At 35.9% G+C, this 22,397-nt stretch overlaps 1 protein-coding gene across 1 annotated transcript in view; it reads right to left on the bottom strand.

Annotated features, from left to right (window-relative positions):
• Window positions 1–691: 691 nt before the first annotated feature.
• LOC114650731 (cholecystokinin receptor-like) overlaps window positions 692–22,397 on the bottom strand; it is a 196,794-nt gene continuing 175,088 nt past the window's right edge. Inside the window, exons 4-5 of the mRNA XM_028800544.2 lie at window positions 15,363–15,490; window positions 692–2,068 (exon numbers count right to left, since the gene is read on the bottom strand). Coding sequence (XP_028656377.1) covers window positions 1,539–2,068; window positions 15,363–15,490 — 658 coding nt within the window. The 3' untranslated portion in view covers window positions 692–1,538. The remainder of the gene's footprint in view (window positions 2,069–15,362; window positions 15,491–22,397) is intronic.

Raw genomic sequence — 22,397 nt, 5'->3', positions numbered from 1 at the left:
CTCTAGGAATTAAATTGATGGTTAGCAAGTATGCACTGCTATTAATAATTTGTAGTAGTGTATAATTTTTACATTTACTCGCTGGGAAATTTCTATACACAATTTTAATGAGCAGGCTGTAGAATATAAAAACATTAATACAGCTCAAATTTTTATAAAATTAGGATAGATCAGTGGTTCTTAAGTTCAGTCCTTGGGGCTCCCTGTGGCTGCAGGTTTTTGTTCCAAAGAAATTCTCACTCAGTCAATCATTGTTACCTTTAATTGATTTGATTGTTCGATTGGCTGACCCATTTTTCCTTTTATTTTGCATTTAGAAAAGTGCAGTAGTGTCATAGTTATACTAATTGAAATTAAGTTATTTGTATTTTTAGTGTACCTTTAAATGTTTACATTGCTTTGTTATTTTATAAATTCACTTTTCTGTTTAGTTTGCTTAATTAATTGTATTCTCAATACCAACAAATAATGATGAGTAGAGCCGACATCAGTGCAAATGATTCTGAAAGGGGTAACTACTTTAGTGTTACTCACTTGTATGCTTATTAGTAAAAAATTATCTAAATAACCAGAACATTAAAAAAAATAAAAGGAAAAAGAATACATTTTTATCTAACACATTTAAAATGAATTCACTAACTCCTTGATTCACTAAAAATATAGTGTAACCAAACTGTAATTTTTGGGTGGATGCAAAAAACATAGAAGCAAGGAAATAAGGGCCTGCTTAATTAAGGGAGTAGTCCAGTTAAGAGAAGAAATGGGTTAGGACAAATGCAGTCACAAGAAGCCTCCAGGACTGAAGTTGAGAACCACTGTCATTGATGACTTGTGAGTAACACTGCAAGATTTAATCGTCTATATGTTCATTCATTTTCCACCCTAAATAATACATTAAAGGCCTATGGTGAGTCCTATCCCAAAAGAATCTGGAATAAGGTAGAAACTTACCTGGGATGGAATACTAGTCCATCACAGGTTGCACACACATACACACAGCCATAAAGAATTATAGGTGAGGTCAATTTAATGTACATGTCTTTGTGAACACAGTGAACTGAGCACACAGAGAAAACTCCACACATAGTAGACATAGTAACGTGGCCAGGATTCAAAGCCAAGACCCTAGAGGTGTGAGAATGCAAAAATAAACTGGGATAGACCAGTCATTCTCTGTCTGCCAATCATGGCAGTTAATGTTATGAACAAAGCAATAAGTACCATTTGTAGCCAATAGACAGTAAAATAATGAAATCACTCATATTATGAACAAAAATAAACATTCTTTTTCTTCTTGTTAAAGCAGGTAATAACAATTAGCTTTGGTGCATTGGTTCATTAACATTCTAAAAATGGAAAACAACTGACATCCAAGGCAGGTTGAGATTAGTTTAAGCCAGAATCAAATGCACAGTATAAAGATGACATTGAGGCACTGCAAAATTTGAAAAATAAACATTATTTTAATGCTAATGATGCCTAGTTTGAAAGCATGCAGCAGTATGATGGAGCCTAACTGCAATATCTTATTTTTAAGTTCATGATGGTCCCAGTGTGCTTACAGTGGTATAACTAAATTTGGACAGTGAAGTTCCAGTAGCAACCGCATCCTCTTCTATCTCTCGAAAGCGTCGACATGGCTTACAGCAGCAGGCAAATGTGGCCAGAAAAGCTTTGCGAAAACGTTTATTCATGAAGCAGTAGATAATGGGGTTGACACAAGCAGAAGTATAGCAAAGCAAATGAATGAAGGAAATGGGTGCTCCTGAAAGGGCCATGTTGGCTGAGTGACGGTCGAAGGCTCGCCAGGTGTTGACACTGTAAATAGGCATCCAACAGACAAAAAACATTGCCACAATGACAATCAGCATTCGGATGACACGCTTTTTAGCCATTAGCTTTGCCTCAGAGGTGTTACTGCGTGCTCTGTCCAACTTGGTGCCTCCACCTGGGGTCAGAGTGGACATTTCCATTGAATTCTGGCACTTTGTCATCTGAATGTAGCATCCATCCCCTTCATCACAGGTCACAGATACATTTCCCAATCCATTGATACCATTTTTGTGAGCTGAGGAAAGAAAATCATGAAGTAGAACATAGTTTAATTTAAAAAGGAAAAAATAGTATTAAGTGTTTTCTATTTGATAAATCATTTTGTGTGCAATTTTCAAACTAGACTGTGACCAATATTTCTTTTGTACAGTAAAACTGGTGCTAGATTGCCATTTCATGACAATGTTCATTAAAAAATGAAAATGAAGCTCACTTAGGCTAGAGATCTGTTGAATCAGAATAAATCAGAGTGCCTTGTATAAATGAAGTCAAGCCTTTAAACAAAGTGATGCCTAGAAACTCACAGGATGTTACAAGTAATTTGCACTCTGAAAAGAACTCTGAGTTTATAAATCACATTATAGTAGTAAAAGCTTTGCCTACCAACTAGTTATTAAAACTCCACTAAAAAATAAACTAGTTCCTTACAAAACAGAGAAACAGAGAGAGAATACTAATCTCATAGAGCTAAAGTGAGAAAGAAAGTGAGTGAATATTGCCCAGGAGCAGTCCCAAACTTAGAGAAACTCTTGGAAAGTCGTTCATGCCTATCATACTCAATGAGGCACCCATCAGCTAGCTTATGCTGTAGTTTCACCATGTTCAAAGCCCTACTGGATAAAAAATATCCTTTTTCAGTTCTCATATATTCAGGCCTCATCTGATCAGGACTGTGTGCAATACAACTGTAATAGAATTGTCATCAATCTGATAACTTAGAGCCAAATTAAAGCACTAATGAAGCCAGGCCTCATTTGAGATCTAATCTGTAAATGAGGAAGTGTTAAAAAATTAAACATTTGATAACTGTTTTTTTTTAATAAAAATTAGCCTCTAGTGATGAAGTGGAAGTATCATTGTCACACACGTGCATTTGGGAGGCAGTCAAAGGGTTCAAATCAGGGTGTTGCCACACCAGACTAGGGGATGGTGCTGAGTACTAATACCTCACAGACCTTCAGAAGAAAAACCCAACTAAACCACTCACTTCCACTTGTTCCAAACATCATGCCCAGTTCCTACAGATGACCTCACCTCCGGCCCCTACAGATGACCTCACTTTCAGCACTTTCTGATGACCTCATGTTACTTCCTGCCCTACAACACACCCTTCCTGCTCTTCCGCTATAAAATTATTCAGTAACCTATTCACCCCATCCAGATTGACAGCTAGTATCAGTCTCTAAAACTTCTCAACTAACAATATACGGGCATGATCCCCAAATCTTTTTCTTGTGTTTTGTGCTTCTTTCACACCATTTAACCAACTGTAATATTCTAAGCTGATTAAGCCAATGTACTCACACCTGTCTTGACAAATTAGCTATTTTTGTGAATTTTCTATTTGTTTTCTTTATTTTTTTTGTTCCTCTGATATCTTCTATTCTCTTCATTGGTTGAAGATACTAATGAAGTTGTGATGTCACAGAAGATGTGACCATGTGATACAGTGGGTGTGGTCCTTAGTTTAATGATGGCACTTACTTTATTAAATTAAATTAAAGCTGAAAATTGAAATAGATGAAAAGCAAAATAATAGCAGATTGTCCAAATGGCATGGATTGACAGCATTATAAGATATAAAAAAAGCTGTTTTTTCTGTTCAAAATCAAGACCTTGGCTCACAACACAAAATAATTCATGTTAAATTTTCCATGTTAATAGATGACAACAGAAATGACACACACGTGCTGTGTTTCCTGAAAGTGTCATAATGCTAAGAACATCTTATGTTACATTGATAATTTATGGGTGTTTCCCAAACACCATCCATATTAAATCCAAGGGGACTGGGAATTTCTCAGGAAAAGGATTTATATACATATTAGTATTCATTTCCAATATGATCTTATATCATTTAATTATGGGCTGGGGCTATGTAAGTAATGAACTGGAATTTTTTCACCCATTTTACTTTTGACAAAGCAAAATATCCAATCAGAGCTGGTGTCTAGGATTTCAATTTGCAGTTTACAATAACAAAGGTACATCTTTCTCTTTGTGAGGAGATTTCTTCATTAGGCTGGAAATTAATTGTGGGACAATTATTGGCATTGTTGCGCAACAGAAGGTAAAAAGAATTTAAAGACAATCTGGATGAATTTAAGAGTCAGAATAGCACAAAAAGAGAAGACTGGTCCCATTGAGTTGCATCAGAAAGGCTCACATGATACCTGCATACCGTACAGTACATTACTTTGGCCACAATTCCAGACATTATACCATCAAATATATGATAGAGGTACACAGTGCGATCTCGTTTCTGCTTGCCAAGGTAACAGCCCAAGGTGATATTCTTCACCAGCTGATATAGTTGTTTGTACTATGATTACATTATACTTTTGTTTTATTTTGCATTGGTACAGCAAAAAAATGAATTATTCTGAGATTATTTTTTTTAGACATTAAGCAGCTACAAAAAGAACAGAAGGACTTTCTAAAACAAACAGGGAACCTTGTCTGTACTGTGCAGTAGCTTGTTCTCAAAACCACTAAATATTTCAATGCAATTCAAGTTTATTGAACATTATTTTTAGGCATTTTAATCTTGTTATTTATGACCATCTAAGGAAGAAAAATGGCAAAGCGGAGACCCTATCTCTGCAATTTTAGACAAGTATCACTCCACCAAAAAATTAATTGAACATATTGTCACAGAAAGGCCATCTGAGTTGTTGGAAAAAATAAAGTCTGAATCAAATATTGTGTATCCACTAGAAGCACCCAGAGGAGCAAACAAATGCATGTAAACATTTAACAATAAACCAGGGGGGTATTTTCCGTACGTCGCTTAAATCATCTGAGATCAGGTGCCTCATTTTGGATAAGTTAATGCCGGTGACACTCATCCGGGATAGGTCGGTTTTTCAAACGCAGCCGTGTATTAGATTAGTCGAGCTGGATCTAATCATATGAGATGAATGCGCGCGCCCGTGCTGAGTGAAAAGCCCATATATATTGAGTCTAGAAAACATGATCAGCAAGCATTTGATAGGCTGTAACAAAATGACAAAAGAACAGGCGCATTTTTTTTTTCCACACGCGGCGCAAGACCTTTTATTCAAAGGACATGAAGAATTTCAAGATTTAATATGCACAAGGGGTAATACTGCAAAAGCAGCCCAGACCAGAAAAGACGGCTGGCAAAAAGTGGCCGTCAAATTGCATTGTACTTACTGAATGCAGCATTTCATTTCCTATTTGTCAGATTAATTATTATTTAATACAAGTAAGCCCACGATTCTCTAGAGAATCGTAAATCCAAGAATGGCAATCAGTTTCGGTTCCGTCCGATATTTGGATGGATGACATATCATGGAGGGTGGGTGCGTCTGGGGGAATGTCATATAATTAAATAAGCATATCTGTACTAAGGCGGTTTCGTTTTGTGGAGACGTGATTCCGTTGCCTTTGCTGACACCGATTGCTGGCAGAGTGGAGCACAGCAAGTTTAGTTTACAGGTTGTGGTGTTCGTGTGCCAGCCACTGAGTCTGGGAAGCCGCTGGGTTAGAGTCTGTGACCGTTATGTGATCTATATTACTGGTACAGTGGATTAGAGCAAGTGTAGTGCGCTGCGTTTGACTCTGGACTCTGGGGCGGGCACAAAGGCCGCAGTGCGCATGCACCTCGGTGCGTCTACCGTGCATAAATTAACTGTGGTTTAGTAATATAGATGTCATAATTCCAGATCAAACGTGAGCACAAGGAGAACATGGGAACAGGTTAAAGTGAAGTACAAGAATATACTTCAAACTGACAAATATTGGTATATAACTATATAAAGAATTGTTGACATAAACAATCATATATAATATAAAAAAAAACATTAATTTCAAAGCTAATAAGGAGGCAGACAAGCAAAAAACAGGTGGAGGTCCACGCGGTCCAGACCTAACCCCTGCAGAACAGTTGGATCTCCAGCAAAATGCCCATCGCCCTGTTTCTGAGGGCATTCCAGGGGGAAGCTCCACCTCAGAACCAGTGGCAGGATGCAGTGGTCACTTCATTTCAGGTAAAGGATGGTCATTGCATATATTTGTCCTCCATGTGTGCCATAGGTATGTTCCATATAGCCCTCTTTTTTGCTGGGTCAGTTGCAGGGAATGTCATATCCCTTGAACCTGTGTCTGACCAACAAGATATTGACAAAGGTCGAATATTTGATGAAGACACTGTGTCTGATTATTCATCAGGAGGAGAGGTACATTTTCCAAATAATGTTTGATCAAACTCCACTCTGATCAGTCCCATGTGCCCCAATCACATTTGGAAATCCTGGTAATGAGAATGTTAGGCTGATTGTGGGATTCTTTATGGAACTGTGGGTGTTTTAACCTGTGTATTACCTACATGCAATGGCATGAAACGCCTCTTTTATTGTCTGCACACGCAGGTGTCCAGGAAACACTATAAAAACCCGAAGAAAATGTTTCAGAACCAAACAGACTTTACGAATTGCCTGGCAAACTGCACTTTTCGATAGATGTTCTGCATCGCCTACAGTATATAAAAAAGTGCCGCTTGTAAAAAAACCTCAAAGCAATGCATACTGTCTGTGTGGTTGTGAGAGCCCGACTTTGCAGAGTTTGACTTCGAATATATGGAGCTAATAAATCTTTGAGGTACAATATTCCCCCTCGGCTAAAGTGGTATCTTTCGTACAGAATTTCCTCCAGGAGCAATAAAGGATCTTGTCGATTGCACAAAACCCTCTCTATATGAAATTCTCTTCGTATAAGTTGCGCACCAATATCAATTGGTCGCTCATTCATGAACGGCGAAGCCATGACTGGATGACTTCCACGCACCGTCACTGATTACATTTGTAAACTAATCCTTGTTTACGTAGAACAAACCTGCTCCGAGCAGGTTTGCGGATTAGGATGTGTTGCTATGATAACACTTCCAGCAAGAGTTTCAAAAAACCGACAGATCCAGGATCAGGCCAAATCGTCAACAATTACATCCGGCTAAATGACTAATCCACGTACGAAAAATACCCCCCTGGAAAGTCAGCAATAAACTAAGACTGTTATGTTAATGAATGTAAAATAATGAATTTCTGCAGCTATAATTACTGTTGATTGTTATTGCTAATAACTGTTTTTTGAAATTTCAGAGGTCAAAATTCAAAACAGTTCATGGTTCAAACAGTTTTTTTTTTTTTCATAAAACCTGACATTGCCCATAGCGTTTTGTCATATCCTTTTCCATGCCTATTGGACAGTGAGCATTATTACAAGTACACCTGGGTGAAACACCTAGAAGCTGAACAATTCAAAATTCCATAAAACCTCTTGCCACAATAAATTCAAATAAAAGATCTGAAACTTGTCTATTTATGTAAATATCTATTTACGTAAATAAATTACATAACATGTGCCATTATTCCAATTTTGATTGTTGTGTTGGAACTTATTTCAGCTCTAGTCAGCACAGGGAATGACATCTGTCCATCACAGAACCCACTCATGCACAAACACTCCATGTAAAATCTGTAAAATTAACTGAGCCTGAACACGTTTGGGGATGTGGTAAAAGAACAACAGCATCCAGAAACAAATCCCACACAGAGATGATAAAGTACCTGTATGTTCAAACACCCACAAACAACGTTCAGGCATAGGATTTGAACCTAATATCGTTCATATGCGTGGGAGCAGCAGTACCCAATGTATCATGCCAAAACATAAGGATTCTTAAAATATACACTTATTTAATACTAGATTACTTTTTCCTTTACTGTAGCTAAATTTCTACTACAAACCTATATAACATTTAGTTAACTGGACTTTCAGACAAGGAAATACAACAAAACATTGTCCTTTTATACAAAATGGTCCCTGTGATTTCACATGCCGACTTGCACATAAGTCTTTATAACATCAGTGTTTAATATCCAAAAAGCTGAAATGTAAAGGAATCAAAAGAAAGATAGAGATAAACATTGAAAATTAAGTGAAAAATCATAAAACACATTCAAAAACATCCCCAGATCCTTAGCATAATATTTCATTCACACAGTGTTTATTATAATTTTTAATTAAATTTGTGTCACAGACATTGTACAAAATGTCACCTGCAAAATCCCTTTCAACCTGATTTTAAATGTCAACATAAAATATTATTATTAATAGTAATAATAATAATACATTTTATTTATTTCCCATACTCAAGGCGCTTAACATAAAATATTAGTACTTGTCAGGCTTGCATGAGCATAATAATGGGCAGAAACATTTCAGTTTTCTGCAACTGTACATTATATTTTGGATTTGTATACGTTATGTCCTGACAATCCAAAAAAAAAGAAAAGTAGTTTAAGTAAATGTAATGATGAATGTGTCTGATGTGAGTTGTTATAATTTCTCTTTATTTATGCTGATATGTAAAAAAGCTGTGAATACCTGTATTTTTTAAAATAAAAAACAGATTTCAGGTATACGGTTTAATTTAAATCGCCAACATATCTATTTATTTTTTTGTAAATACGTTGTTATCCTAAATATATTGGTGACACAGAACTGAAGCTCCACAGCATATTCTATTTGCAATTAGCCTTAATACATCCATGTGAAACTAGCTCAAAACAAAACAGCACATTTTAACAGCATCTTAGTTTTGTTACATTAACAAATGTCAAGGCTAGATAATTCAAATAAGCAGCCTTCAGCCTGTGAAAAAAGCATGTGAGAATAAAAAGAACTTCATCTGCAAGGGTGAGATGCTGTAACAAAGGATGGCCTAAACTTGAGGATGGAAGGTTTGCCAGCTTTTAGATGATTTAACCAATCAAATAATGTTATGTTAATTTAAATACTATGTAATACTTCACATTTGAAAAATATGATTGCTTGAAATTAATAATATGAAGCAAGTTAGACTACTTTACATGGTCACTGCTTCATTTCTGTAGAAAGTGAATGAAATTGTCATGAATTTGCTTGCTAGCTTCTGTATTTTTTCCCCAGTAGTTAAGGTATTTGAAGTCCAATTTCAGGTCTAAAAGTTCAGCTGGGCAAATAAACAAAAATCTGATTTAGAGCAACTGAATCAATGTTCTTAGACAAAGTTGTGGTATAGGAACAAACAGGAATTATAGACAGTAAATTAAACTGTCAAGTCTGACCATGTGCTGTGCTGCCCACACAACAATATTAGGATTGGAAGAGCAAGGGAAATAAAATAAAGCATTTACTTCTGCCTTTGTGAAAACCTACTGAGTGGTCACTTCACGCTTCAGTTCTAGTATTTTAGTATTTTTAAATGTTTGCTTACCTTTCTGGATTCTGTTTACTGTCTTACATATTTTTCAAATTTCTTTCGCTTCTTTGTGCCATGATCTCCTGCATCCTTTAAGTCAGTTTTTCCTTTAAACTTTGACTGAAGTGTTTTTTGAATTTTTGTCTATCTTTCTGAATTATTATTTTACTAGCCAACGCCCTGAGAAAGGAATTCAGAAATCAAGAAGAAATAAATACTTCTTGAAAGACGCAGTGTGCATGTATAATTTCCGGCCAAGCAGGATTACATGTGAAAGGCTAAATCAGGCTTTCTGAATTTATGTACTATGGCCATGGCATCCTGATAGTTTTGTTGCATGTATCTTGGACTTCCTGGAAATGTGGACAGCAATATGATCATTTTGCCTACACGTACGTTGTTATTTTCAGTGTTTGCTTGCAGTGCGTCTAATAGTTTCATGCGCAGATCTTGTTGATGTAATCTGAGATAGTTGAGACACGCGCCCTCTGTTTTAACATATGCATCTACGACGTACTGTTGGAATAGTTTGCTGCTGGGGTGCAAAATACTAAATGTATTCCTCATTGCTTATCTGTATGCGTAAAATTGGCATTGAGTAAGTCTTATTCGCTTGCCGATTCTTTTATTGGGAACATGTTGTAAATCTTTGTGCCAGCCAATGTCTCCGTAAGGGAATAAAAGTGAGTAAACCATAGGATCGCAATTCATATTGAGCTTGGAAATCTGTTTACTGGAGTTGCCTATGGGATAGATGCAAATGTCCCTTTCGGCAGGCATTTCGCCATCTTCTCCAACGAAAATAGCTGCAACATCGGTGTGACATGTCGGGCACTTCATCGTCGTAAATCCTGCCTAGGGTTTTCCGTGAAAACCATTCATATATATGCTGTTGGACTGGACTGAGCGATTTCATGCATGTGTTTGTATGATTTAGCGAAGCTTGCGCTGTGTCAAAAACATACAACTGTCCATATCCTGGAGAGATAGAAGTGTTAGCGTATATTGGAGAGATTTATTGATACATTTGCCCGTGTATTTTAAAACAGTATGGTCTGTGGCCAGGAGGTTGAGTTATCTGTGCACCCATGGAAGCAAACGCTAGAGAAGAGCTGTACAGTACTCCCTCATCTATCGCGGGGGTTACGTTCCAGAGCCCCCCGCGATAGGTGAAAATCCGCAAAGTAGCGACCTATATTTATTTTATTATTTATACATATTTTAAGGCTTTATAAACCCTTCCCACACTCTTATAAACACTTCCTATGCTCTTAAACACTTTCTACATTCTTAAACACCTCAGACCAACACTGCACACTGCACGCAGCGATCAGACGTCAATGTGTCTGCACTCGCTTTGTGAAGGGGGGCAGCTGAACTCTCAGCAGAGCAGAAATGGACTTTGTGCTGCTTCTGCCAAAATGCCTGCTTGTCGCTCTGCGCGTTCGGAAGGAGGAGGAGGAATGGGGGTGTGAGGGCTGAACGTACGTTCGCTCAAACACCGCACCCCCAGAGTCGCACGCTCCTGCCACTTCGCATTGTCAAGGGGGTGGGGAGCTGAATGAACGCTAAGGAGAAGTGGACTTTGTGCTGGCTTTGTGCTGCTTGTCGCTCTGCGTGTCAATAATTTAAAAGCCTGTACAATCAGGCTTTTAGGTGTACATCACCTATTTTCCTGTCTCACTGTCTTGTCTTGCGTGAAGTTAAAATGTTTTATAATAGTGAGATGTTACTCATATCCTTAGCCTGACATCCACATATCATATGTGTTAACAAAGTGTGTTTTATAAGTTTACATGTGTTTGAAGCATGTGGGATGGGTATTTTAAGGCTTAAACTATAAAAATGTTTATTTATATGGTCTTTCTATATCGCGGATTTTCTCCTGTTGCTGATGGGTCTGGAACATAACTTCCGCGATAGGCGGGCAATCACTTGTATGTAAAAACCCGCGAAGTCGTGAATCCGCGAAAAGTGAACCGCGAAGTAGCGAGGGAAAACTGTATTCTTGAATGTGTTCACGATAATTTTTAGCTTCTGATGTTTGCTGTGTAAGAAGCTGTTGTAAAGACACAGGTGGCTCCCGCAAAGGTGGTAAAGCTACTTTACAGTTGTGGCAGCACCTCGAGTACTTGTTGGATGTATTACACTCAGAAGGCCAGTATAGTGCATGACATGGAAGAGGACGAATAGGAATCGAGAAATGCCGTGTCGGCTGCATGTTGGCGGGACCGGTTTTGAAGTGGAAGCAGGACGAACCAGAAGAGAAATATATATAAGAGATGTTTAACGATTTGCACACTATTATCAGTTTATTTTATTTTGTGCTTTGACCTCATGTCTTCTATTTGATTGCTCTTTTTGGATAATGTACTTTAAATTTATCAAATATATTACTTTAAATTTATAAATGTATTTTTAACTGTTTATATCTGCTCAGAGCTGATATGGGAAGGCTGTGCAGAATAAGCAAATGTCCATAAATATATATATATATGATACTCACTTGATAAAAGCATTATTATAGAAAGATGAAGAATCCTGGAATGTTTGTTAATATAAAGTGTCTTCAAAATGGATTTAAAACAAGATTTCACCTGAATGGTCAGAACCAGGGGCCTCATGTATAAACGGTGCGTACGCACAAAAATGTTGCATACTGCCATTTCCATGCTCACATCGCAATGTATAAAAACTAAACTTGGCATAAAGCCACGGACATTTTCACGCCAGCTCAATCCTTGGTGTATGCAAGTTCTCCACTCGGTTTTGCAAACTGGCAGCACCCAGCGTCAAAGCAGTGCTTTTGTTCCAGTGTTTTACCTTTCTTTTTAAGATCCACATCCCTGACGTGGCTTTATCAAATACACTGAAATTAACAGCATATTGTTTATTAGTTTAAGGCATCTGATTGTAATTAACCTGTAACAATATAATGGTCCACGGAATGGCCAAACTATTCCAAATACCATAGCTGCTTTAGTTACTCTCAAGTATTTATCCCACTGTATCTGAGTTGGGAATCACAGCTCTACAGCAGCTGATCAGAAAGAGAATTATCGGTATACAGCATCAAGCACACGCTGCCTCAGCCATGCTGTCTATTTGAACTGCTCTCATACGACAAACGCTTCAGAGCCTTTCCTGTAGGGACATCGCAGTTCAAAAACAGTTTCATCCCAAGAGCTATAAACGCATTCAATCAGTCCATCAAGTGCTCCTGGTAGAACTGTTTGTACTTATAAGTACAATTACCTCACTGTAAACTTGCGATACAGTTATAATATTGCACAACCTGAGCCACTTTATAAAGCGTGTATTTTCATATAATAACAATATCATTTTTAAGATGAAATGCAGCAAAATATGCTTATTACATTATACAAATAAAATGTTAACATCATTTAAATAATCTATATTGTTAATAATTAAAAATGTAAGGGCATGGTGTTGCAGCACTAGCAACGAGCTGGCGCCCTGTTCAGGGATTGTTCCTGTTTCACGCTGTATTCTTGCTGGGACTGACGCGACACTGGATGGATAGATGAATAGAATAATTAAACATGTACTACAAACATATTTCAATGTTCCTTAAAAGTTTTGAAGAATCGGCGTTCTAAGCGTAGAGATGGCTTGACATCTATTACAGAGCTGATTGTGTGGCGATTAGGTAATTGGAGAAAGATATGGAAGGACAGGAATTGAGGCGTTAGTACATTTGAAAGAGACAGTACTGCTGCAGTAAATTTTTTCATTGAAGGTCGCGCATGGCGCAGCAAGCATCTATCTTGCAGGAGGCAGGAACAATTTCTGGACGGGGCGCCAGCTCGTCACTATCACTGTGCCACAGTGTTCCCATGTTTAATAACATGCTTTAATTCCCATCATCATGAAAATGATAACAAGTATACATCTCAGTATTTTAATTATTCAGAGAGCTCTAATATCACAAATGTAATGGATTCTGTGTCATGTTGGAGGAAGAGAAAGCCCGTTTAAGAATCACGCAGTGATTCACACTCATAGAGCACATAGAAGAACAAATACAATACATTTAACGTGCTACTTTAGTTACGATGGTATTTGAGAAACTAGTAAATTAAAGATTTTAAGATGTTCTACTTTAATAACAAAATTAACTACATGATTAAAGTGGAAATTTCAAGATTAAAGTTCCGTGCTTTTTTTCCCACTGTGTGCCTATTTTTTTCTTTTCTCTGTACCCTAATAAGCTTCCATATGACTCTCAGACCGTGGGCTACGACTCGCAGTGACTTTGATAACTGACAACTTCTTTTTTATTTCGGGCACTGTGCGACTTTGTTAACTTGAACTTTCGAGTTTCTCCGGCACGCTATGTCACTCGATCAACTTCCTTTTGTTGTTTATACCACTGTTTAAACCAACAAATAGTACATTTTTCTTCTATTTTCCCCAGTGCTTTTGCCATTGTCTTTTCACAGAACGCTGAGCTTAAGGGCTATTTATACTGATTTGCATATTCAAAGAGGCGTAATTCTTGGATGAGTTGGGGAGTGGCAGCAGGCACGTGCACGTGTGTTACTTTTCACGCAGACCGGGATTTATGTAGCGGAAGAACATGGAAATTAGCATTCGCATAGATTCATGCATCTGGATTTTTTTGTGCGTATGCACATTTCCGCTTTTGTCTGTACGCCACGTTTTAGTGTGAATTCTACGCTTGACATTATGCATTGATAAATTGCCACTTGATAAATCTGCAGATTCCAAAGACATGCAGCTGTTGCCCATGATAACTGGGATAACCTTGCAGATGGAGGAACATAAGAGCAGGAGTTTTTAGAAGTAATCAGTGACTTTATTTTGTTTAAACAATGTGTTAAAGAACTAACGCAAGGTGAAGTCTGTCTGAATTTAGCATTTTGTAATAATTAGGATAGAATTGAGGATGCAGAGGTGATTGATCCACTCAGGTCAAGTGACCATAATATAATACAATTCTCAGCATTTCGGAAGAGTGCAGATGCAAATACTTAAATTGTTAATTTTAACTTCAGTAGAGTATATTTTGAGCAGATGTGGCAAAGTCTAAGGAGGATAGACTGGGATAAGATTTTAAATGTGGAGAAAGTTGAGGAGCAGTGGAAAACATTTAAATATGTTTTACATGTTATGCAAGAAAAGTAAATATCTAAATTTGGAATTAGTAGGAAATTTAAAAAAAATCTGCAGTAGGTTAATAAAGAGTTAAAAAAGAAGCTGCAATGGAAAAAAACCAGCTGTATAAGGCATATAAGGCTAATGACTGCAAAGTGAATCGTAGAGCGTATGAGAACATGAGAGCAACCATTAAGAAGGATATCAGGGAGGCTAAAAGACAGTGAAGAATACAGCAGATTAAGGTGAAAGACAGTATTTTAGTAGTAAAGAACAGTCAAGGAGGAAGTCCATCAGGAATAGTAAAAGGGAAATTAAAAAAATACAGACAGTGAAATAGCAGATGCTCTAAACTTGCATTTTTCTGAGGTCTTTACAAGTGAGGAAGTAGATAACCTCACATCGGTAAAAGGGACTAATAAGGAGGTACTGAGTGATTTAGAAATTGTGGAGGGAGAAGTACTGCTTAGGTTGAATAGGCTGAAATCAAACAAGGCTAATGGAGTCAATCACTTGTAATGCACATCTTGAAAAGATAAACAAAAAATGTCTGCATATCATACATATTAGATTATGCAACACACAGTAGTTTTAAATTTTAACATATGGCATTTTGGCATATTGAACTTCATTTCAGATTTATGTATTGTGTCAAGTATATTTTTGTTACCTTTCTAGGGATTGAATAAGCAAATCACCAATATATAAGAAAAATTTCCTATCAGAATTAAATAGCCAGTTTAACCTTCCAAATTAATTTTCTTGAAACCTAATGTTAAATTCTTTCATATTTAGGGAACTGTGAAGCGTCTGTTCTTATAGATTTAAAAAGGAACAGAACTACATTGAAGTTGACATTGTATTAATTTTTTCTTATATTTTTTTTAAAAAAGTAACATCAGTATACCTGTAGCTTCTTTCTTCTGACTCAGTTCAAATTGAATTCCTCGGTACAGCTCTCTGGAAATGAGCCCGTAGGCAATTATCATAACAATGCCAGGGATGAAAAATAGAACAAACAACAAAAGGAGGTACCTAAAAAAGAAAATACAATGGAATATAAATAACTTAAATTTTGGAGCAGTACTTTGAAACTGTCAAGCATTCAGTTTTACAGCCCAGCCTTCACCAGATATTTTTAGACAGACCTAATTAGATCCTTCAACTGTATATTTTTTAACAACCTGGAACTTGTGTATAAAAGTTGCAGATCAGATTCAGTTCTTATTATTGGCTCATCAATAAAACAAATCACTTAACAAATATGTACATTAGTATTATGATTATTTACAGTATATTTGTGTATAGAATTTGTACCTGTGATGTTCTCTGAAAAAGAGTTCATGATTAAAAAATATATATATAAACAGATGGAGCCCTGTAATACAGCACCACTTTGTTAAAAAACTGCCAAAGGTTTGCTACATTGCCCTAAATTTGTGAGTATATTGAAAATCTGCAGCCACAAAGATGCAGATGGAACACAAACAGTGATTAACCAGGAAAATGTTGAATAGTACATTTTCAAAATTTTTTCACAAACTGTTTACTGTTAATAATAAAAGCAGTGTCACATTTACATAAAGTATAGGTGTTTAAATTTAAACAAGGAACTTAGGAGAAATATGTATAGTACACCCCAAGTGAAACAGGACACTTGTCAAAAAAAAGCAGGATCCATTTCTAGCGCTGAAACTGACAAAAGCTTGCTACAGAAGTCCAGGTATTTTTATTCCTGCCATTTCCTAATTCCAAATATCTTAATTATTGATTTGCAACATTTGACTGTTGCATCCCAAACCTCCATCTAATATAACTGAATATACTGAATATACATTTTACCTACATAAATGACATGTCTTTAGACTTTGCAATATAGAGGCAGATGCTAAGCATACATGCAATCAAATACACAAAATGGTGACCTGTAAGCTATAAACAAGCTTACAAAATGAAATGACAGAAAAATTATAAATTGAAGAAAAGTGTAACAATATTAGCGCAAAACTGAAAGGTCCCATCTGCTTCATATAGCCTCTTCCCCCAAAACATACCATAACAGGAGGACAAAATTGACCTCACTATGGGAAAAGATAAGGATCAGGCAATGAAAACCAAAGTCAAAAGATAAGTGGGAGGTTGGAACCTAGGAGATAAAACTATGGTGTAACTCACTGAAAGTTAAGTTAGAGCTAGGGTTTATTCCTTGTTTTGTATTTATTTTCTGTTTTATTGATGTTTTTATTACTTGTTATTTTTTTTTATGATTTGTTAATGATGTACTATAACATTAAATGTGCTGCCATTTCACGTGGTTTGTGGCTTAATGCACAGAAAGTGAGGCCACCCTGACGTCACAGTTGCTGGGTTCTCCTTCTAGCTTTCTGAGTCAGAAGCAGGACTCAGCAGTGGAACACTGAGATTGTGTTGCAGTTTAATGTTATTTCTTGTTTTGCTGGTTTGTGGACTTTTCTTGCCTGTTCATTATGTTTGTCTTTGGAATTGGTTGTTTGGGATGTCTTCACTTCCTTTTCAGGTAAATCATTTTTGCCATATTTTTGCCATTTTGTTACTTTTGTTCTTTTCCAATAAATATCTTCATTTTTAAAGATACTTTGTGAGACTTGCCTCTACAAGCCAGAGTTTCACAGTTCCTCTTTTCCTTGTGAGACATTTTAATATATTTGGTTTTTGTGGCTTATTTTGGAGGCTTTGCCCCATCTTTTGTTACTCTGCTGACTGCAAATGACAATACCCAAAATGTAACCAAAAGTCCAGAGTCCAAAATGCCTAAGTTCAAAGAACCTTTTTTGTACCAAAGTACAAAAAAGTAAATAACCCAAAGACAATTAATCACTATACACACAAAAGGCTTTTGATTAAAGATCCACAATTTTGGACTTGGGCTTATTACAAGACATAGTTTGACTTCTGCGGACATGCCCTGACAATGAACAGCTGTGTCATGGCAACAGACAGCCCAAATGGTGGGACTCAAAGTATATCTTTCAAATATAACAAAATAAAAATGAAATTAAATTCTATGTACCTAAAAAACGTAACAATTTTCAGTTCTGTTATCCCATCAAAAAACAAAACATTTTACATGAGAATCTAGATGGCAATAAGAGTCAATAATTTTCTGTATTTGATTCTCTGCTGCTCTGTCAATCATAAATATGAAAGGAGGGATAATGAGCTGGTAATGACAACTTTTAGGTAACTGGTCCAATTTGTGGAGTCAATGGAGGCTCTGATCTGGGCTCTCAAGAAACTGAGTGAGGAGTTTGAGTGTCTGGGCTTGTGAGTGTCCTGGATAAAAACCAAGATCCAGGCCTTTAATGACCTCTTAGGCACAGCCATTAGCAGTGTGTCTGTCTGCAGAGAGAGTGTCGACCTTTTTGAGAGGTTTACTTACCTTGGCAGTGACATTCATGCCTCTGGTGACTCTTCCTATTAAGTCAGTAGACGGATTGGGAGAGCATGCGGGGGTCATGAGGTCACTGGAAAGGAGTGTGTGACGCTCCTGATATCTATGCAAAAGGACAAAGGTCCAAGTCTTCAGAATCCTGGTGCTTCCTGTCTTGCTACATGGTTGCGAGACATGGATGCTATCCAGTGACCTAAGACAAAGACTGGACTCCGTCAGTACTTTGTCTCTTCGGAGAATCTTTGGGTACAGCTGGTCTGGCTTTGTGTTGTGAATAAGCAGTTGCTCATGGAATCCACCAATAAGAAAATATTTTATTCTTTTAGACTATAATTCATTTGACTCCCATTTAATTTTGAGGTTGCATCAGTAAGCCAAACGGAATGCTAGAATGACTTTTACACATTCAGCCTATTTAAGAAAAATTAAATTAATTCTTTACGTACTGGAACTGAAGTTATTTGCAGAGGTGTAGTTGCAAAACTACAAGTTGCAGAACCAAAATTACTGCTACTGTACTTGGGAGGGACAGTCATAATGCGTTAGAAAGTGAAATAAATTTCCACCTGAATTACATTCATATTGTAATCCTGTAATTGAAAGCAGTTTAATCTTAATTCTATCAAATAAAAAATAGACTAAGACTGATGATCTTTCTTTTCTGTCCACTGGACTGTTGATTTTATTTTTTCAGTTGACATAGAATATTTATCAAAATGTTAGACTCAAGCAAAGCAAAGTTATTTAAAAGGAAAACTTTTATAAAGAAGAGATTTATTACAATGGTGCAAAAAATCTTATCTTTCTGTTTGTTGGTTTATAAACAATTGTTTTTCTTTTTACTTAAACATATTTATTTTTTTCTGTTGTTTTTTTTTTTCTTCAAAATGCTTCTCAGAGAAGCAAAAGCACCAAAGAACATACCAGCAAATAAATTTGCAGCGCCTGCCAGATCACTTTTATCAAAAGTGTCACCCTTGTAACATCACACACTGGCACATTCTGGATGCCAGCAACAATGCCAACTATATCAGTACTTAGCCAAATCAATAGTCTAATACAGAAAAAGAAAGCAAATAAGAAAGTATAAAAGAAAACAAAATACACATTATATAAATTATATGAAAATGTTCTAAGTAGCATATACTTGTATTTAGTATTATTATAATTCAGACAATTACACACTGTAAAACTAAATTTTAAAAATGATAATGAAAATTAATGTACTTTCATTCCGATGGTATTTATTGGTGTAAATTAAAAAAGGAATGATAGAGGATTTTTATAATGGAAGAAAATAGTTAACCTGAAAAGACGTTCATTTTATAGTATCATTTTGAAATTAGAATTAGTTCAGTAAAATCACATTCTTACAATGATGTGCCATTGAGTTCTTAAAGATTAAATACAATGCTTAATATACTGTATATACTGCTCACAAGATAGCAGGTATATCAAAATACTTTTTTCATACTTTATATGAAGAAGATTGAGGACTGAAAGAGCCTAAACACTACATCCCAAAAAAAAAATCAAAAATTCAATTGCAACCCTACCAAGCCAATTCTTTGAACTTCAGTGAGTAAAAGAATTGGCTTTCATAAATCAATAAAGAGATTGCTTTGTTACAGAATTCATGGAGGGTATTGTCATGAAATCTTCACAAGCACCAGTTCAATATCATTTGCTGAATGTCACTGGTTATTTATTTAAATACTGTAAATAAAAAGCCTTGGTACAAATTAAAAAAGAACACTTCAGCACACAAACCATTATTACAACAAGCTTTTAGGAAGCCTGCCAATTCATTTAAATTTTACATATTAATTACATTCAAAATATTTTAAATAAAATCTTAAAAATATAGTATATATTTGTTATCATGAACATGGAAGTTGTATCATACAATGATACTGCAAATTGTATTTTTATACAACATACTGTATAATAATATTATTTTACATCCATATTTTAATTCCTATCATTCTCTTCCCATTCTCTTCATCAAATAATAGAAAGAAAAGTACAAAAAATATCTAGGATCCTATTTGGTTAGGGGGTTGAAAAGAAGATCTGTATCTAAGAAAGTCTGGCATGTTTTATAGAATCGCTGAGGTAATCTCCATTGGGTAAACTTTATTTTTTCAATTTCAGTCAGTAAAAGTACTGTATATTACATTCCTAAGATATTGCAAATTAGAGAATGGTGAAGGGCTCTTCCAACTGAGTAAAATTAGGGAGTTATCAAGGAATGCAATAAAAACAACTATATTACAAAGGTAATTGAGAATAGGTTTTCCATTTAGGATAGATCCAAATTGTATAATAAAAAGAAATAGATCTCTGACAGCAAAGTAAAAATAAATGTCCAATGAAATCAAGGGACAAAGCAAAACCATAACACCAAGTGAAGGGGTCATTCAGAATGTAGTTTGTTTATAATCTTCCTCCAGGCCTTGTTATAGAGTCTAAAGTTGTACTGTCTTATTGGCACTGATATAATTCAGAAAATCTCTCACTATTAAGGTTTTGCCAAGGCATCATGTCTGGCTTTAATTTCTTTTACATGTGTTTGTTTATTTTGTTGTTTTTCAATGAATTATATTACTGTATTTATATTTTTGTTAATTTCTTTCTGTTTGTATTGTGTTGCTTTTCATATAGTATTTTCTTATGTCTTAATTGCTTTGTAATTTCTTTCTTTCTGTCTTTATTTTATTTTAATTTAGTTTGCAATGTTTCCTTGTCATTTGTGTGCTAAGCCCATAAAGGGGAGCAGTGGCATAGCTAGGGGCAGGCGGAGGGGGCGGTCCGCCCCGGGCGGCACATTTTTGGGGGCGGCATTATTGGCCAAAAGGCTCAAAATACTTCACGTGTAAGCAGCAGGGTTCGGAAAAATATCACTCATTAATGAATTCTCTGATTTTCATCCACAAATGCTTCAAAAATCATTTTCAGACGGTCCTTCTGTGATGGTATCAGACATGGCAGTTGAAATTTATGAGGCAATAACAAAAATAAACAGAAACATTAGATAGATAGATAGATAGATAGATAGATAGATAGATAGATAGATAGATAGATAGATAGATAGATAGATAGATAGATAGATAGATACTTTATTAATCCCAAGGGGAAATTCACAAATGCATTACACCGATAATAATTTCTAGGAAGAAAAACAACTAATTCACAATGTATGATTTTGTTTCGTTAACAATCCGAATGCGTTCTTGCTCATCCCCACCTATCACTTGTACACCACACCGGTTCTGGTTTTCGCAGCGTAATTATATTAAACTAATAATCAGAACACGGCTTATCAGTGCGTCTGTACTATATTCTTATCTAGTTAATGCTTATAAATAATTATATGTGAAACAAATATTGCTGTTTCTCTCTATATAAATAAATCTATGCAAAATGTATCCTAATTTTTCTCTATATGTCATTTTAATTTTCTATTTAAATAGGTTAACATATTCAGATACATTGGAGGGTGGCAAATTGAAGCCCCGCCCCCTCCCCGAGTGGCGCGAACTCGAGCTACGCCACTGAAGGGCAGGACATCCTGACACTGCAGCTGAGCAGCTTGTGTGTGGTGGTCTATATGATGGTCTTACATGCCAGATTTGTGCTCAGTTATTAGCATTCTCTGCACATGATGTTTGACCAAGACAGATTACTACACCAAATTATACCAATAATCAAAAGTAGCATTTATGAATATGAAACAGTACTACTTTAATATTAAATAGATAAAAACAGATCTAAACATATAAAATGTTAGTGTATGAAAGCACTAGAATACCCTTTCAAATAAGTAAAATAACATCATATTTTCTTTCCAAAAATATTTTAGCTTTTTTTTTGAGCAACAATTTATTTGTCTTCTTGCAGAAATCATCTTGTTTTTTTTTACAATGGGTTGCTTCTCTATCACAGAGCAAGAGGAAACAAATTTCCGTTTTGCAGTTCTTCATTGTAAATGCCCGGTGTGCAGAGATTTTCATCTCCTACTAAGAATGCTTTCTAGCAGTCTATCAAACTTTACTTTACAGACTACACGTGATAGAACACAGTACACCATCATAAAGCATATTATAAAGAACAGAAAAATACAATTCAAAGCAACAAATGTAGTGGTTTTGAGAATCAAACCTTTTACATGACAGTGTTAAACTCCAATCCAGGGCAGCCAATGTGGCCGCTGGACTTTCGTTCCAGCAACTTTCTTAATTAGTAACAATCAGTAAGAAATATTGCTTATTATTAGAAATAGTGTGACAGAATAAGAACACTTAGAGGCCACAGAATTAAATAATTTGCTGTATTAACAGCAAGAACTTACTTCCAATTAAGAAATTATTTGAGGATGGTTAAGGAAAGAAGAGTCAACTCAATTAAAACAAAGACAAGTGATATCTGTTCTATTAGCAGCAGTAATTCCAGGATCTGAGTTTGACACTAATGCTTCAGAAGTTCCCAGCAAAAATACTCTAGTTCTGTGTA

This window comes from Erpetoichthys calabaricus, chromosome 4 (assembly GCF_900747795.2).
Source record: "Erpetoichthys calabaricus chromosome 4, fErpCal1.3, whole genome shotgun sequence".
Lineage (NCBI taxonomy): Eukaryota > Metazoa > Chordata > Cladistia > Polypteriformes > Polypteridae > Erpetoichthys > Erpetoichthys calabaricus.
The sequence above is the reverse complement of the archived record's forward strand: the minus strand, read 5'-3'. Positions and strand labels throughout refer to the sequence as shown.